A 20,432-nucleotide genomic window follows, 5' to 3' on the forward strand; every position below is an offset into this window, starting at 1 on the left:
AGGGTTTGGACACTGATTCCATTCTTGAGGCTGCTACTTGGTCTTCTGTTCATACTTTCATAGGAGCATAGGATGTTACTAGGCTAATGGCCGTAGGTCCCTTACAAGCCTAGCCAAGTACAACTCCTGTCCCCAAGAATATCAAGGTATTAAGTTAACAACCTACTGTCCCTGTCCAAGAGGGACACGTGAAACTCCCAAGGTGAATTTGTTCCCCATCCAGTCATCCAAAATATGCTTAAATAGGGTCAGAAAGGGGCTCTGCTTCACCTGAATTGGAAGTTTGTTTCCAGAGAGGTAACCTCTATGAAACAGATCTGTCTGTCCAGCAAGTCCTGTTGATGTCACATACTAGGCTGAGTTCCCTAGAACAAGTGCATCTTGTGCCTTGTGATTTACATATGTGGAGCATTTCCATTAGAGGAGGATCTGAGATTGCTTCATATGCAAGGCAGAGGTCACCCCTGAGTAGTCTGTAAGATGCAGAGTATAGTGACAGTGATTTCAGTCTGTCAACGTATGACATATACTGAAGACCCTGAATTTTCTGTGTAAGAAAACTTTGAGGTCTTTCCAGTTGCTGCAGGTGCCTGGTAAAGTACATACCAAAGGTAGCATTGTACGCTTATTATTGGGCTTGATGAATGAGGAATACGGGGGGGAGGGTTATAACCTCTTTTGTTCTGGATGCAATGCCCTTATGAGGTGGGCAAAGTACAAAGCCTTTCTTACCACCGTGGAGACGTGGTGGTCAAAGGAAAGGTTGCTGTCAACCTGTGTGCCCAAGTCTTTCACCGCTGATTGCATGCTTAGGGTGTTGTTATTAATGATGTAATCTGCAAGGACATCACCCTTGCTGAAGGGGGTGATGATGCATTTTCTTTGTATTGAGTTTTAGCCCATGGCTTTGGCACCAGTCATTTGTATAAGTCCCTCTTGTAGGATGTTGACATCATTTGGGGACTTTAACCATTATATCGACCCCAACCCCTTTCACTAAGCATTATAAATTAGATGTTATATCTAGGGCCAGGGTGAGTTTTGCCAGGGCTGTTCTGCATGGGTTTGTAGAGGGCCCTTCTGTGCCTTTCTTCTCCCAGCCTCCTTCACCTTAACTCTTGTACTCCCCTTCTATAAAGAATAGAGGGACATAGTACAGTTGTCTAGAAATCTTACCATAGCAGTAAATGTCGTACTCTTCACTGTTGCAGTAGTCAGTCCCTCCCTCCTTATCCCTCTTTTCTAGCTCTTCCTGCCTTTGTATTCTGTCTTTTTCCTTCTGGATGTACATGTTCTCTTTTGTCCCTAATAGTATTCTGTTCCACCTGGGGCAATTCAGTTCTGTGTGTCTGCTTCCTTACTTCACTTTATGCCCTTCGCCTTACGCGGGGAGCATACATGTGGCATATGGTGCCTATAAGATTTAAAGGCTTTGATATACTAGCCAGGTGTTGGGCTTTCTTAGGCAGGCGATCCCTTCTGTAAATAATACTGCAACAGTGAAGAGAAGGGCATCTACTGCTATGTTAAGATTTTGGACAACTTAATATCTGTGCCCAGAACTCTCCTTTCAACTGCATACACTGCCATGGCCGTCTTGGACTCTCCCAGTTTTAATGTGATTTTGACACACACATAAAGCTTACCCATTTGTCAACTAATTAATGTTTACAGTTGCCTGGCTTTTGTTCCATTTATTTTCAATGTTTTGTATTATGTGATCCATTTGATGGTGTTATAAAAACCTGAGTTTTATTAAGTCACTTTGTTCTGAAAGTGTCTGTGGTATTAATTGTGAAAGATGACAGTATGCCACCTTGTCTGTTAAGAAAGTGCTGACAACTGCATCAGCATTTTGTGAATTTATGCTGAAAAAAAATGTATATTAAATATGTCACACACCATTACATGAAATTAATTATTTTAAAGAAGTGTATTCTGTGGAGTACATAGCATATACGTATCTGCACTCTTGATCTCAAGTTAGTTCATTCATGTGACCTTTCATTGTTAGTTTAAAAGTCAGCATCTCAACGCTACTAATGCCATTAGCACTTGGGCCCTTTTGTTATTCTTTATGATTTCCCAATGTCAGCATTCCTATTGCACTGAAGTAGTGTAACATATATTTTCCTTTAAAGATGCAATATGTATTGTATTTTGAATGTGATTCAAATTTTTTTTTTAGGCTTGGAATGTACCGTGAAGCAGAGAAACAGTACAAGTCTGCTCTTAAACAGCAAGACATGGTGGACATATTCCTTTATCTTACAAAGGTACCATACATAGTCAGCTAAATATGTATTTTAGTGATGCATTGGTGTAGTCTGTTAATTCTAATGCCTTTGATATAAACATACAGTCAGAACATGAGGTCTTCAATGCTTAAACAGTCTCCTGAATATCTGTAGGGTAGCTGTCCTTCCTTGGTGATAAGAGAACGAGTCTCTCTTGTTTCAAAGTCAGAAGAGATCATACTGGCAAATCTGTGCTAAGGTATGTATGTATGTTCCAAGAGAACATCACATGTTCATCATGTTTCACTGTTGCAGTCATTACACTTGGGTTATCCTGCTGGCAGGCTACCCGTAGTCAGCCAGAATTCCAAAATCTAGGTCCGGCGTCTTTGCTGTCACCTCTTCCCTGACATCAGTGCGCCAGGGGTATAAAAGATGCAGCCGACACCATTTTCTTCAGTCTTTCTTGCCGCGCGGTGCCCGAAGCAAAAGCAGTTCGCAAGTGCCGGTCAGCCGACTCCTGAGATTTTCGAAATCGAATTTCAGAACCGAAGTCTTCAATAAAGCTAAGTATCCCGTTGGGGAAACTTTTTCTTGCTCCAGACTGATGTCAGTAAAAGTTAACAATTGTATTTCTTGTGGGAAGCAAATACCTCATAAGGACTTACACTCTTACTGTATTCCTTGCCTAGGCCCTGACCACGACATCACTAGCTGCCAGTTTTGTGCTAGATTCAACAAATGCACTATTAAGCAAAGGTTTGATTTTGCTTTACATTACTTTGGCCGAAGGTTTAACTACATAATACTGTTGGAACAACCGACGACCGGAATTCATAAAAAACGCAAAGACAAGGGAAAAGACAGGCATCCGAGGTCCAAAACCGACGACGAAGCCTCTTCTAGGTCAGTCGCCGGTTCTCAGTGAGGCGCTTTCTCAGCCCCTGACACCCACTACCTCAGAGCCACAGGCTGTATCCGACTCCCACGTGGAGACACCTAGGCCTCTGGAAACTCAAGGTATTGGGCCTGCGGAAACTATTCCCTCAGATGAGTCTGGAGCCGCTGAGCAGGCATCGGCTTCTGAGGGTGTTTTCAAAACCTTCACAACTTACTATTAAGTCCACTATAGCAGCCAAGGCAAAGTCAAAAACACCATTACAGACAAGGAAACAAGTACAGCATTGTCCTGGACAGTCATCCATGCCAAAGAAACAGATGCTTAAAATGGCCGAGGACCTAATTACTTTGATCAGGGGTTCCCATCCCCCTCCTGATAAAAGGCCTAGGCAAGACACTGACTATGACTCCTCTGACCAGGTTTCTATTTCCTCTGATTCCTCTTCAGATCAGGGATATTCTCTCCCTCCCTATGAGGACTCTGATGCTGAAGAATCTATACCTTCAGCCTCTCCGCCTGAGGATTATTCTTTTGGGGAAACCTTGCACACCATGAGGGAGCATTTCCATTAGGAGAGCCAGGATTATTCAGAATCCAAGAAAAGGCTCAAAGACTTTCTTTTATTGCCTCAGCACATGCCTCTGGCTATCCCCCCTGTCCTTGATATTGTTGATGATGTTTTCTCTGAATCCAGTCTGTCTTCTGATTCTTTACCCCTGCACCAGTCAAGCCAGACAGGTACTACAGGGTCCCAGACTCTCATAAATTTCTTTATAAAAACCCTGCTGCTGACCCAGAAACAATTTCTCAGGGTCCCAAAGGGGTTAAGGCTTCCACTGCAAAAAGCCCTGTCCCCTCTGATAGGGATTCTAGAGCTCTGGATAGATGGGGGAAAAAAGTTTACACTTCTGCTACTTTAGCTGTAAGGGCTTTAAACTGCCAGTTACACATGTTTAAATACCAACAGTACCTCATGTCTTTGTTAAAACAGAAAATGCTTACAAACTCAGAATGTCTTGACAATAAGGAAATGCAGGATTTATTGCATGCAGCTGAACAAGTGGAAAAGCATACTCTGCAATGTGGTTTTGATTCATTAGAAGCTTCTTATAGAGCCGCAGTTATAGGCTCTGTCATTCGAAGGCATGCTTGGTTGAAAGAACAAAGTTTACCTGAACATGTTAAAGTAAAATTGTTGGATGCTCCACTACAGCATGATACTTTGTTTGGTGTTAAGGCAGAAGAGGTGTTAAAGAAAATGGAGGATAAAGCAAAATCAATGCAGACTGTAAAGGATTTCTTACAGGTTCAACCATCTAGGTTTAGCAGAAACTGGCCTTCAGAAAATTGGTCCTTTCCGGTGTCAGACAGGCCACAAAGAAGCAGATACAGACGCCCAAGAGGCAGATCTCAGCCCCAAGGCTCATACAGACCTAAACAATGGGGTGCTTCAGCCCTCAAAGGAGGAGAAGACATATCACAACCTTATAGGAAACAGTCCCAATGACTTCCCTCTACAAATGCCAGGCACTTACCTTTTGGCAGCACCCTTAGCGGGAAAGCTAGTACCTTTCTCACAAAATTGGCACATGATCACCCAGGACAAATGGGTACTGAATATTTTTTCTCAGGGTTACAGGTTCCTCTTTCACACCCTTCCAAAATCAAAAGGTATGCCGGACCTGCCACAAAACCAATGGGCAGAGGCACAAAAACAAACTTCTGCTCTCATGGACATGAGAGCTATTCAGAGAGTTCCACAGCAAGAACAGGGACAAGGATTTTACTCAAGACTTTTCCTGGTACCCAGAAAGGACAAAGCCTGGAGACCAATACTGGACCTGTCAATCCTAAACACTTTCCTGGATGTTCCAAAATTCAAAATGTTAACACTGCAGCAACTTCTACCCATGCTGGGCAAGAAGGCTTGGCTAGCTACATTGGACCTCAAGGAGGCATACCTGCATGTCCCAATCAGACAGTCTTGCAGAAGATACCTCAGATTCATAGCTGGTTCAATGCATTACCAATTCTCTGCACTGCCCTTTGGCTTATCTACTGCACCCAGGGTCTTCACAAAATGCCTGGCACCAGTAATTGCATTTTGCAGACAAAAAGGAATTCAAATATATCCCTACTTGGACGACTGCTTTATTCAAGCAGAGAGCAAGGACATTCTACTAAAGCATCTGGCGTTTGTAAAAAGATTACTAATTTGCATATGGTACACAGTAAACAAAAAGAAATCAAACCTAGTGCCTCTCAAGCGATAATATTCCTGGGTGCAAGCTTAAATACAACTGCCCAGATGGCTTATCTCACGCCAGACAAACAAAAGCAACTGACTCATTACTTTCAAATGATGGCAACAAAGACCTAGCTCCCTGCAAGAAAAATTCTGCAGGCCCTGGGCTTCACGGCATCCTGCATTCTACTAATTCCATATGCAAGACTGCATATGAGGAAACTACAATGATATCTAAAAAGTGCTTGGACTCAACATTGCCACAGCCTGGAAACAATAATAACTCTAATTCCCTGCCTGCAACAGGAGTTTCGATGGTGAGCTCTGGCCTGTCACCACAACAAGGGCCAGCCTTTCACCTTACCCACAGCCAGGCAGACAATGACAACAGATGCATCGGATTATGCCTGGGGGGCACACATGGCAGGAAAATGTATTCAGGGCACGTGGGCCCAGGGAACAAATGCATCTTCACATCAATCAAAAAGAGATGCTAGCTGTACAGAATACCCTGACAGCCTTCAAGGATCTACTACATCCAGGACAACTATTACTAAAGACAGTTATGTGGTACATAAACAAGCAAGGGGGCACACATTCCTACCCCTTCTGCAGGCAAGCCATGACTTTGTGGAACACAGCACTGACCTATCAAGTACATCTGTAGGCACAATTCCTGCCAGGAATGAAAAATACACTGGCAGATGAACTAAGCAGAAAACTCATGGATCCTCACGAATGGAAACTAAATCCACAGGTCTTCAGCATGATAACAATGAAATGGGGATGCCCAGACATAGATCTTTTTGCCTCCCCTCAGAACTGCCAGCTACAGAAATTCTGCACAAGAACTTGTCACTCACAAGCATGGAAAGTGGATGCTCTATCATTCAGCTGGAAAACCCTGACAGTTTATGCCTTTCCTCCACTGCCTCTTTTTCCCAAGGTGCTCCTAAAAGTCAGACAAGAGAAGCCAAAAATGATCCTGATTGCCCCAGACTGGCCACGCCAGCACTGGTACCCAATCCTAAAGAGCTTGTCTCAAGGCCCAGCCTGGCCTTTACCTCAAAATCCTCATCTTCTGACTCAACAAAACAATCAGATTCTGCACAGTCAACTCAGAACCTTAAATCTGGTGGCATGGCAGATAATATAGCCACTCAGACTACGCCTCTCTAAAGCTGTTATGGATGTCATATTAGAAGCCAAGAGGCCCAGCACTAGGAAATCTTATGCAGAAAAATGGAAGAGATTCTGTGCTTGGAACCAGGCACAAGGACTCCAACCACTTGTTCCAAATATACCTCAGATTTTACAATACCTAACTGAGATGTTGGACAAAGGCCTATCCTACTCATCAATTAAGATTCATGCCTCTGCCATTTCAGCTCACTACAACAGAGAAACTCCTATTTTTTCTCATCCACTTCTAAGACAGTACCTCAGAGGGGCAAAAAACATAAGACCCCCAAGGAGAGCACCAGTACCTGCATGGGACCTCAATTTTGTTTTGAAAAAACTCACACTACCTCCTTTTGAGCTAGCCAATACAGCTGATATAAAATTCTTATCATGGAAAACTGCTCTGCTCCTGGCAATAACTTCAGCAAGAAGAGTCTCAGAGTTACAGGCATTAATGGCAGTGGAACCTTTCATCATTTTTCATCAAGACAGGGTCTCTCTAAGGACAAACCCAACATTTATCCCAAAGATAGTATCCAGTGTCACTCTTAACCAAACTATTCATTTGCCAACATTCTATCCAAATCCCCAGAATAACGGGGAGAGACTTCTACATGCTTTGGACATACACAGACAGCTACGATTCTACTTGGACAAAACAAAAGCTTTCAGGAAAACTGAGCAACTGTTTGTAGCTTATGCTGCAGGATCACAAGGAAAGCCTATTTCAAAGCAGACTATTTCAAAATGGATAGGACACTGCATTCGTTTCTGCTATTCACAACATGGCAAATCAGTGCCTAAGGGCATTAGGCCATATTCTACCAGAGCAGCAGCCACTTCTGCAGCCTTCCTCAGAGGAGTACCAACCAAAGACATTTTAGAGGCTGCAACCTGGAGTTCAGTGCACACTTTCACCAAACACTACCACTTACCTCTCTACTCTAAATCTAGAGCAGGCTTTGCCACTGCAGTTCTGCAGGGCATGGTAGCCTCTCCTAATCCTATTTAGGCCCAGCCACCCTACCTCAGCTTTGGGATTCAACCCAAGTGTAATGACTGCAACAGTGAAACACGATGAACATAGTACAGTTGTGTACCTACCATAAATGTAGATGTTCGAGTGTATTCACTGTTGCAGTCCAGGTTACCCACCCACCATCCCCCTTTTCTTTGCTGGGACTTTTCTGTACTTCTCATTTCTATACAGCCTACATGGTGTATTTGCTTGTAGATGAAGGAAATGTTTATTTTACTACATGCATGCTTTTTGGCATATTTTTTCAGCCTACCTATTTGGGGGCACCTGACATCTGGGGCAAGAAAAACTGAAGAAAATGGCGTCGGCTGCATCTTTTATACCCCTGGTGCACTGACGTCAGGGAAGAGGCGACAGCAACCGTCGCTGGACCTAGACTTTGGAATTCAGGCCAACTGCGGGTAGCCTACCAGCAGGATAACACAAGTGTAATGACTGCAACAGTGAATGCACTCGAACATCTACATTTATGGTAGGTACACAACTGTACTCTCTCATTCAGACCATAAACCAGGAAAAAAGAACTAACCTAGTCAGCTGAGCTACTGACACTGACTCACTTATACAGATCTTGTACTCTTTTAAGGTGTCTTCCTTTTGTAACACCCCTCTGGACTGTATGGCATTGGAATTGCTGCCTTGCACCGTGGGGAGGCGAATGCCAATGTTAGGAAAAATGAAGGGGGTAAATTCTGTCTTGCCTTCTCCATGGAATGTATGAATGATGCCAGTTACAATGATGATTTGTTTAAAAACCGTGCACTTTCCTGGTGATATGTCTATAGTGTATTAACCATATTGATTGTCCTACTCAAGATTATGGAGGAAGTGGATCATATCTTGCGTAAGTTAGAGAACCAATCCTGAATTGGTATGCCAATCCATCACAGGATGTAGAGTCATAGCCTTTTACTATGTTTAGTGCCAAAAGAGACCATCATGATCTTCAGCCCTATCACCCAGTACTGTCAGAGAATACAGTGTCCACACCTCCCCCATTAATAGAGTTTATTCACATATCCCATTTGAAAGTTTGTGATCACCCATCCAGGCATTCAGACTGTTTTTAAAGATTGCTAGAGAGGACTCTGATTCATAGGTAAGGGCAACCTGTTACAGATACAGGGTATGTATTAGGTTAGGTATCTATCATGCCATATAGTGTTGATGTGGTACTACAGATTTAGGTCTCTAGAATGAGTATTTCTTTACCACTTGTTCTAATCAGGTGAAGGAGTTCAAAGTGTGTGAGTCATTTATGGCATGGAAGTGTGGATCATCCCTCTGGAGCCTGTATGATACTTCAGGGGTAGGCTTTTAGTCTGTCAAAGTAGCTAAGGGTAATGAGATCTGGAATTTATGGTCAGGAAACACTGAAGTCTCTCAAACTGGTTTAGGTGCTTTGCAAGATGCATGCCAAATCATGCATTATATTCAGTGAAGGAAGTATTAAGGGATGAAAGAAGGATAAACTGTGCAAGATGGAAGGATTTTTTAACCAGCAGAGATGTGATGGTTTGAAGGGAGTTTGTTCTGAACATATGTACCCAAGTCCTTGATGACTCTATCAAGTTTAAGTGGAATATTGTCTATGTGGTAAGCAGTAGTGATGCTAGATTTACCAAAGGAAACTATGCCTCATTACTTGGTGTTAATCCTTCGATCAACACATCAGTCAATTTTTGGTCTAGCCATTGCTGGAGAATTTATCAGAATGGGATTTAATAACTGTCCCCAGTTTGCAGTCATCAGTAAATTTGATATACCTTAATCCTTTGATATCAGCTTTTACATTACAAAAATATATACCAAAGAAGAGGGAGCCCAGGGCAAAGAGTTGTGGGACACCACTGGTAACATTTTTCTGTCTAAGCAAATACCTTTGACCATAATGGTATGAGTTCTGTCAGCCTGACAAATACTAATCCACTGAACTACATATAGGTTAATACTGGGTTGAAAGAGTTTGTCACAATCCTAACATGGGGGATGAGATAGTATCAGATGCCTTGTCAATGTCCAAATCAGCACTGTGGACTGAGTTTCATATCAGTGGCAACCCTTTAAAAGAAAACTCCGCTAGGTTGAGCAGTCATGCTCTATTTTTTTTATAAAATTGAACTAGTGTATATCCATGGTCATAAGTTCACCCATATCATTGTTTATTAGGTCACCTTTAATATGTTCCTTAGGCATGCAAAGAATACTAGTGAGACTAATAGACCTGTAATTCTCAGGGTCAGTAGAGGTCCACGTTTATGCATGCATGGGCACCACATGTGTCATTCTCTATATGTTGGGAACATAAGTAGTGGCGAAACTCAGATTTGAATAGTTGATGAGTTTCCCTAGGTGAGACTTCGTGCTTCTCAGCAGACATCCAGGAGTATTGTTACAACCTATGGAAGTAGTATTTATAATTTTGAAAAATGTCAAAAGGATTTCTTACAAATTAGTCTTAAGAAGGGAGGTCTTGGAGAAGATTGGAAGAGACAGAGAAGAGGGTGGGGGGAGTGAAATTGGAGTAAGAATGCTAGCAATGTCCTTCAAGTCAAAGAAGGATCTGTCATTGAAGATGAAATTCAAAGCAAAATTGTAGGCTATTTCTTAGCTTCTTATTATAGCTGAAGAAGGTTAGTTGCAGTCCTAAGTCCACAGCTGGCCTTACATTTCCTAATGGTAAGTCTGAGAAACTTACTTACCAGGGTTAAATTCCTTTTATAATGATTAAGTGGACTTCATTTGTTCATGGTCAGAAGCTTTTCTTTTTTTGTAGAGTTTGTTGATATGATAGTTCCACCATACTGGATTGGTATGGGTGCCTCAGTGCTTGTATCCAACATGAAGTAAAATTCAGAGTATTAAACAGCCTCCATTACTAGGTTTGCTGGTGGGGGGGGCTGTACCATTTATGATTGTCAGTAAGTTCAGTAACTAGCTAATTTTGGAGTAATCTCTTAACTATTTGTTTGTGTGGTTGGGTGGTAGGGTGTGTGCATCTTTGTGCATGTGTGTATATATAGACACATGCTTTAGGACTGATGTTTCCCTTATCAGCATGCCCTTGGGACGTGGGATGAAACCAGAGTGCTTGCTAAGACCATGCATATTCCACACAAAAATCATCAGGAACCAAAGTGCAGAGCCATGAGCGGTTAGGTAGTAAGGCTAAAAGATACACCACTACACTGTCCGTCATGTATTGTTACCATTTCAAAAAAAAAAGGATCACTGTACATAGCAGGACATAAAGGCACATCATTGGGAGGTTTCTGTTTGCACTGGCAAGGGAAGGCTGTGGAAAAAGCAATACAGAAAACAGAATGTTGTACTTTTTTTATACATAAATACACATACAAATATTACAGGCATGGGAAATAATGACCTTCTAGCTTGTAAAATATACACAACAGTTATTCCCATAGTAAACATCCAGGTTGTTCTTAAAATATCTAAACTAGTGCTTTCTTTAATGTAATTTGGTAGCTTATTCCATGCACCATCTGCTCTGTCGGTGAACTATTTAGTACAACTCTCATTCCTGTAAAATCTTTTACATCGGTTGTCTGATGATTTGTTACTACTCTTTGATAACCTCAAACATTCCCAGTGGTAATTGTCTCTAAATGCCCCTTATGACTCAATAAGGTCTACTCTTAAATATCTCTTAGACACTATACAAGTTTATATATTTTAGTCTTTCATACTAACTTACTTTTTCACATCCACAAATGTCCTTGTTATATTTCTGCTGTACGTTTCCCAATTTACTCATGTTTGTTTTCTTATCATGTTTCCATGTTGTTTTTCCATGCTAAAGTTTTGGTCTATTGTAATTAACAAACAATGATTTAATCATTTCTGATTTCCTAGACTTTATAAATCTTTTTATACAACATGTATTTCTACAATTATCATTAACCAGTTGGTTGATAAAATTAGAAAAATTCAGTGCTGGATCTACTCATATACCCAAGTCCCTAAATGAATGTATAGTTTCAGTGACTGTGTGCTGTATTAAATATTCACCTTTCAATCCGTCTCCCAAAAATCGTATGTTTAGTTTTAGGTATATGTGGCAAAATGGTCAGTTTATTCAAGCTCTTTTGCAGACATGCCCTATCTGTAACACATGCAGTCAGTTTACCCATTTTAAGGTTGTCTGCATACAGACTGTAGAACTTCTCAGATAAAAAGATAGACCTGAAAGATACAATCCAAGCAAACAGGACAGAGCCCTGTGGAACACCCTGACTGTAATTCAGAATTTCACCCTTCCAGTTGCTGTATGATACTTGCCATGTCCTTTAAGTCATGCATGTATCCATCTTATCAAGGGTATATCAATACCTAGTTGTTCTAATTTATGGATCAGTATTCTGTGTATGACCCTGTCAAGCACTGAAGTTAAATCCATATAAATTGCTTCATAGCACACAATTTCATTCGTAGTTGTTATATTATTATAGAACATTATTCTACAGGTGGTAATGGTTCTGTTTTCAACATGTGCATGCTGATATAATGGTTTCAAGTCCCATCCTTTCAAATTCTGACAGTAATTTATCCAAAATTACTTTCATGTTGTGAAAAAATAATGGAAAAAGTTAACTTATGAGTCTGTATGACTCTGGGTTTATCCTATTCCGCATTTCCTTAAAAGGTAGATTTAACAAGTACATGTCTCCAATCTTGAGAAATCTCTCTATATTTAAATGCCCTAGTGAATAATAGATGTAATTGTACTATAATTTCATACTGAAGTGTTTTCTGGTCATTACAAATTCCGTCTCCTCCCTGTGCTTTGTTTAGGTCCAGTTTATGTAGTCCTTTTTCAATGTATTCTACTTTGATTTCAGTATCTGAGGTTATCTAGATGGTTACTAGCATAATTTATCACTCCATTTATGTAGTCAAATTTTGTAAATATATCTATAATCTGTTGTGCTTGAGAATAATTTTTGGAATCTTTTACAGAGTTTTTCAATTTGTATGTTTTACTCCTACCACATCATATGTATCTGTAAAATGGTTTGCTGCTATTCTGATTATCTTTGTATAGATTTTTCTTCAAATATTTCTTAGTCTTGTCTCACGTCTCACACTGTTCAAGTTGTCTATCCAGCTTGTTTATTTCAGTTTTCAAAGTTATAGTTCAACCTCTTTTCCATTTTTTTTTTATTTTTGTCTCTCGCTTTAATAAAGTTATCTTGTTTTTATGGAAGTATATCATCCTGATGTTGAGTGCATAATTCCTGATGTTAAATTTTTTTTTTTTTTTTTTGCATTCATAGAGTTTCACTTTCGAAACTTGCTACAGTCCTGCAATTTTTCCACAAAACACGTCATTCCAATTAATTTTACATACTGACTGTTTGCTTCCATGTAGTCTGTTATTAATATTCTGTGCATTGGTTTAGATTTCAGTTTAACAGACTTATCTAGCAACAAATTAACCTTTGTAACTCTGATCACTGCACATCAACTGTGGTAAAATCTGACATGAAGTAACAGTAATTGTTTTAGGAACGCAGTGACTTGCATGTTCCATTTCCAGGTAGGCTTTTTTTATACTCTGAACATACATTGTAAATAACGTCCTCACTAATGCTGTTCAGTCAATATTATTCCAGTCTGTTTCTGGTAAATTTAAGTCCCCATTCACTATTATTCTTCCCTCCTATTGTTTCACACATGAAATGTATGAATTTTCTAGGTCATCAACACTTGACTTTGGTGGTCAATACCAACAATTGTTATATGTTTCAGGGTTGTCTTTATTATCACAGTTGCACAATCTACAGTATTGGCATTGTCATTTAACATGTAATAATCACAGGTCTGATAATCTATAATCCCTATCATAACTACTACACTTGAGTTTTTGTTAAAATATCTGTTACAGTAAAAAACATGTTATACCCTGACAAAATTGGTTTTCAGTCATTGTTCTTTAACCATGTTTCACAAATAGCAGCAACCTCAATTTTTTGGGAATGTAGCAAATTTTCCAATAAAAAAACGTTATTGCTAAGACTGTTAAAATTAACAAGCATCAGAAATGCATCAAATATTGCTATCATGTGAATTGTTAAATTTTCCACCTGGCAAAAATCTTGTCTTGTGTTTGGAGTTTACGTCTAAATTTCAAATTTTTAAAACTTCAAATTTGTTATGGTTGAGACCGTAAGATTGAAGTTTTGAAACTTCAAACCATTTAAATGGAGATCACTGTACAGTGCGGAACAGTATATTTACCGTTTTCTTCACTGTAGTGTGATCTTGGAGTTGGTATATTTAATTATCAGGGGATGAGGGGGCTGCAGTGGGGCTTGCCCCCCTGCAAAAACATAAAAATAATTTTTTTTTGTTTTTATTTATTTTTTTTTATTTACATTTCAAAGTTTCAAAACTTCGATCTTGTGGTCTCGACCATAAGAAATCTGATGTTTTGAAACTTGGAAATTTAGAAGTAGACCCTGCATTATTACCATATAGCTGCTGCAAAAATTTTCTTCCTGGTCTTGACAATTGCACACCATTTTGTCTAAATACGTGTGTCCAGAATTGGATGCTCTACACATTTCCATTTTTTAAAAAGGGCCACTTTTTCATATAGATATTTACTCCCCAAAAATTTTTCACAGTGTCCTGACTCTCCTTTCTATATGTGATTTATGAAAAATAAGTTCTAACACCAGTACAAAGTATGATATCCAAGAGGGCTGTAAGTTTCCTACTAACAGTCAGTCATTGCAGATGAGATCATTTGTACAACATGAATAAAAACAGATCCACGCTTACTTGCATTAAGGTGTTCTAACACCTTTATCACATCCTGCATTTGTGCTCCTGGCAGGCATAACACTGTTCGGTGTTCATTATCTTCAACTTTCTGTTAATTATATAGCAGTTCTCATCCTCTTTCCTACAATTAGTCTTCTTTCCAAATCAAAATAGTTAAATGAGCACTATTTGCAATCATTCTTTTCTAGCTGTTCCAGACGGAGATATTATATGCCAAAGCACGTAAATAAGCCTCTTCTAAAGGTGTACTTCAAAAAAAGATCTTTGAGGCCATGTTTTTATTTATTTATTTGCAATAGCTGTGTGGACACCTGTACTGTCTTTTCTTGAGTCAGCATCAACAAATGCATCTAGTAACAGTCGACTCCCATATAACTAGATCTGGCATGTATTCAGAGCAGCCATTGCTACCACTTCAGAACAATTTGCTCCACTATATTTTCTGTTGCGAGTACATGATTAGAAATTAGACAAACTTTCACTAACTGTATTTTCATGAAAAAAATATTTCATCTGCCAACATTTAAGATTTCATCACTTGCTCTATTTTGAAAATGGTATCCTTATCATTAAAATGAATAAATTTGTGAGCTCATGCTAGACTTACTGCCCTTAACGACTTATTCTTAAATGTGTTTTCCTTTTATTTGTTGGTTTAACCATAACTGTAAGACTTGTAAACACTGTTAATATCTAACAAAAGTACTAAGGATTACTACCTACACCTTAAACCTAATGTTTCCTCATCTGAGATATTATTTTCATCCCTACACTCAAATTTCTTCATCACTATGTATAAATAAAGAACATTTTAGGTTTTTATCATGTATTCATTTACCTGAATAAATTCTGTTTCAACAGGTCATAGTCTGATTAATCTTTTTAAGTAAAAGGGCTCACACTGACAAATTTAATAACCTAATATGAGAGTTTGCAATCTCAGTAATTTTAGTTTTGGGAGTGTATGAGGCTTCTCCCTTAAGAAACATCATTGACAGAACATTAGCTTAAATGAGCTTGTTGAGTTGTAGCTTGATAAAAAGTATGTTGATTAGATGACTGTTTTTCACATTATTTGGATTGTTTAATGCTGTTCAGCTTTCTCACTACTACAGCTCCAGAGACCTCTACCTTATTACCACAATTAACAGAATGTGCTGGAGGGACAGGATCATAAACCTAAATCATACTAACTTGTTTGCTCTTGAAAAAGTACAAAAAAGTATTAAGTAAATATCTTTCTTGCAAAGAGGTTTGTTTTGAAGTCTTTAATTGGCAGAGACCAGAGTGCTTAACTTGAATTTTGTTAATAAAGTAATGTGATTGTGCACCCATGGAATTGTGCTGCAGTGTGTTTTGGGTTTGTATTGTATTGAACATCAAGATAAAACAAAAATAAAATATTTTTTCAGGTTTTGCATGTAACTGTCATTTAAAGGACTTGACTTTTTTCTAGTATACCTGAAGCTGCATACATCAGAAGAGTTTTCCAAGTTTCAGAAAAAGACGTGAAAAATTCTAAAAATACTGTCAGTCTGATCTGTTAGATAAATAGATACCTAAAACAGAGGAAAAGCCTGAAAGATTGATCTAGCGTAGAAGAAGTTATTGAAAAATATAAAAAAAGAAAGCTTCTCTTTAGTTCGTTTGAGGAAACATCTTTGATAGCTTAAAGTACAGGAATTTAGGAGAAATATAAAAAGGCATTAGAAAAGAAAGTACCTGTTTTGTCCTAGAATTTTTAAATCTAAACATTTATATTTGTATGTGCTTTGTCCCACTTTGACTGTGGGCCATCAAGACTTCTCCCCCATGAGCCTAACCCAGCCATTCCCCATTGCTAGGTATTTTGTAGAGAGGGAAGGAGCTAGCTAGGGGAAGCTGGCATATATTCAGCCATAGTGGTGTTTTGTGCCTTTACTGGCATCCTGGCAAAGACGTATTTGTTATGGCCCCAGTCCTGCCCCTGGTGATGGGTTTGAGAATCCATGTCACCACAGGGGCATCCTGTACCCTTCCACTACGTATTCATGTATATGCACACACACACACACACACACACACACACACACACACACACACACACACACACACACACACACACACACACACACACACACACACACACACACACACACTCACACTTTGAAGGCTACCATCACTAACTTGGGACTACCATGGCTGCTTGTTCCTAATCCCACATACCCTGTTGCCATGCAAGCTTCCACTTGCACAGAAGCAGTCAATGATTGGGAACATCATCTTCATCCCTTTGGGATAGGTGAACCAAAATATGCCACTCACTTCCACCTTCTCCTGCCTGGGTGTTCCAGTACCTGAGCCACTAACGAAACTCTGATCATCCCTGTCCTTGGGACTTTATCTTTGTACACCACAAAGCTGGCCTGATAAACATTTGGTAGTGAAGTGGTCCAGCTACAGTGTATTCTCAAGTCTGCTGCCCCAGCTTCAGTAGTGCCCAAAAAACTTTTGTGGCTACTAACTCCTCAGTACCCCAAAATGCACTGTACCCTGCTGCTTATCTTTTATTTTTACAGACTTTCAGGTTTAAATGTAGCTTATTGAACCCTTCAGTGCAGGCATGTAAAGAATCTAGAGGTGCATATTTTGGTAGTGGTCACATTCCGTATGGGTCGTGAGTCCATTACTGGCCTCTCTTCATTTCTTTGTTTCTTTTTTCCTGCTTACCTCCCTATTATAAGACCAACTTCTGCTTTGGGACATTTATTACTTCCACAAATGTCTTGAATTTGTTTTTCTCTTAGAAACTCTTTTTAGTAGTTGTTACTTCAACCTTGAGATTTTGTTTTTAACAATCATAAAGTAGTTCTTAAATTTATATGTTTAAATACAATGCAGTGCAGAACTGTCCAGAATAACCTAACACTCCATCATTAGAACAAGTAACATCAAACAAATATTGGAGGTAGTACCACACAAATTTGTATTTTCTATGTACAGTTCCATCTTATAGGTTCATAGGGAAATACTAGACTAGTTGCCCTTGTGGACCATTTTAAGCCTCACCAGTTTCCTTTTTTTAAATAACTATCCCATAGTCGATAATTATACATTACCCCTAATGACAGTGACTGAGATCATGTCATAGATTATTTGAGGGGACTCGTGCATAGGATAAAACATTTAGGAGCTGCATCTGTCCATTAGTAATATAGAGGGCAGTCCTGGTGTAAAATTTATTTTCCTTGTCCATAGATCTAAGCTGCACTTAAAATGGACAGGGATTAACTTTGTATTGTGTGGATTAGGAGTCTGTTTCATAGAAGCAATATCTTCTGTGAAATATACCTGTCCTTCCAAACTGTTCTGTTGATGTTGCAGAAGAGATTTTTATCCATAGACCGAGTATTTTTGATGGCCTTTGACTTGCTGATGTGCATTAAATCCATTAGTAATGCATCAGAGGATACCTTGTATGCTTGACATAGGCCACCTCTTAGTAGTCTGTAGGATATATTGTATAATGACAGGGTTTTGAGTTTGTCCAAGTAGGACATGTTGTTTAAGCCTTGTATCCTTTTAGTAAAGTGTTTTTCTGGGAATTCCAGTTGTTGCATGTGTCTGGACACATACATGCTAAAGGGGACATTATATTAAATGACTGGTCTAATGAGGGCTGAGTATTTATTCTTGAATGTATTTTATAGCTAAAGATAATGTAAGTGGTAACTGTTCAGTGACGTCTAGTAGTTATGTAAATAAGGTATGTTGTTAGCAGCATATTCTTTGTACATCTGGGGCTGTTTCTTTGTGACCTTTAGAAATTTCTGTGAAAATTTCCAAGGTAAAAGAGAAACTTTTATACTCATTTCTTCACTGATGTGTTTTCTCTGTTCTGTTTTAGTCCAGTATTTGGCAGTCCATCCACTTCACTCTTAAGATTGGATAGCTACAGGCAACAGTTGTTTGGCAACTTTTAAGACCTTTCCAGACTCCAAAACTCCTTTCCTTAGTCTCATATTGTCCCACATTTCCCCTTCACTCCATATTATTAGAACTGTAAGTGTTTCGTTGGCTAAAATGGCTTTGTTATGGGACTTTTGGCCACTTTTTATGCCAAGCTTAATTAGACAAAAAATATTCTTCTTAGTTAAAAAAAATGTGTCATAAATAGTAGTTGAATGATGTGTTTGACAATGACAAACAATAGCATTGAATACCCAAATGATTTATGTAGCATTGCATGATGCAGAGTACCAGTTCCTGGAATATAAATAGTATCCTGCCAAGTGAAGATCAGCCATTCTCATTTTGTAAAATATAGTCATGCTCTGACCATGAGATCAGACCACATTTGTTGTTATAAGGCTTTTGCACATCCTTGTTGAACTGAACGTATGTGTGTCACATTACAGTTAATAAAGATCATCTCAGGGGCTTTGCTTACCATAAATTTTCTACATTGGATAGGTTTTTTATAGGACTGGAAAGTACATATAACATGGAGGACGTGGAGACTGTACTTCATAGTGTTCTCAGACCATTCTCCCCTTCTGTTGGAAGTGCAGGAAGATTTTAGACTCAGAAGGTGACATTGGTGATTTAATGTTTCAGTATAAGTCAGGATTTCCAAACATGGTACAGCCTCAGATGCAGGACTGATGGAGAGCTGAGACAAGGGTTTTCTACCAAACAGAGAAATTTAAAAGGATGTTACAGTTGAATCTAAGGCTTTATTCGAAAATGATTAAGGACAGCAGAAGGGTTGCTTTCGAGCACTGACAAACATGGGTAGGAGTACTTCAGAAAACACATGTGGAAGGAGATAATATGCTTCTGCAAGAAACAAGGAAGACACACAAAAGCTGACTCAAATAATTGAGGCAGAGTTAGATTTTAGGTCAGGGTGGCTTAAATATTGAAATGTTGACACCTGAGTGGCACCATGAAGCCCTTGACCTTGAAGGTGGATCAGAATAAAACTGGGCATATAGTGCAAGAACTGAAGTTACATTCCGAGGGGACCTTAAGAAAGATCCTGCTGATGTCTTACAAGTGTTTCAAGACTACTGTAAGGCACTATGTGCAGAGAAAAGAATAACTCAGATGAGCATAGAGCAGGAGGGGGAATTTTTAAGGGCAGCTAATTTGGCAAAGCTGGCCCTGGACGAGCCAGAGCAAATGCTATCTCCATTAGCCAAGAAAGAGTTAATGGAAGGGGTCTGTGGTGTCTTAAGGCAAATACTCCTGGTTCTGACAGAATCGCTTTAGAATTATCCCAAATGGAGATTGCCTGATGAGAAGCCTGTTGAGTCTACTGAATTTGGTCCTGGTATTGCTGAGGCTACCTAGATTCATAGGAGGTTACATGGCTGGCGGCCCTAGAGCCTTTACAAGCCTAGCTATTTAAATCCTAAGAATCCCAGTTTGTTCTTTTTTGGGTAGTTAAGACCGAATTTATGAACAGAGCAGCTCTATGATCAACACCGGCTACCTCTGTCCATGAGGGACAAGGGTGCCACCCAAGGGACAAATTTGCAGTCTCCCCTCCAGTTGTCTATGTTGCGTTTGAACAGGGTCACTGATGAGCTCTGTTTTACGTGAATTGAGAGTCTATTATAGAGAAGCAGCAGTCTCTGGAAGGCATATCTGTCTTTCCAGCATGATCTGTTAATGTCACAAGCTAGGTTGAGATCTCTATAGCGAGTGACTCTTGAGCCATTTGACTTGCGGATTTGCAGCAATTCCATTAGGGCAGGGTTGGAGATTGCCCTATAGGCCAGGCACAAGTCACCTCTCAGCAGCCTGTAAGATACAGAGTAAAGTGAACAGACTTTTGGCCTGTCCACAAAGGTCATGGTTTGGAGTTGCTGTATTTTCTTAGTGAGAAACCTCTGAGGTCTATCCAGCTGCTCCAGGTGTCTGGTGAGATACATTCCAAAAGGTGCATTATACTCTATTAGTGGTCTGATGAGAGTCTAGTACAGTGAAGTTATAACATACCTTCACCTGGATGCTATTCCCTTGCATATGAGGTGT

General features: G+C 39.5%; 1 protein-coding gene across 1 annotated transcript in view; it reads left to right on the forward strand.

Moving 5' to 3' along the window:
* TTC8 (tetratricopeptide repeat domain 8) overlaps positions 1–20,432 on the forward strand; it is a gene marked incomplete in the record, with an annotated part of 1,400,571 nt that overhangs the window by 261,041 nt on the left and 1,119,098 nt on the right. Inside the window, 1 exon segment of the mRNA XM_044073859.1 lies at positions 2,189–2,276. Coding sequence (XP_043929794.1) covers positions 2,189–2,276 — 88 coding nt within the window.

This window comes from Protopterus annectens, chromosome 6.part0 (assembly GCF_019279795.1).
Source record: "Protopterus annectens isolate FY-2018-M chromosome 6.part0, PAN1.0, whole genome shotgun sequence".
Lineage (NCBI taxonomy): Eukaryota > Metazoa > Chordata > Ceratodontiformes > Protopteridae > Protopterus > Protopterus annectens.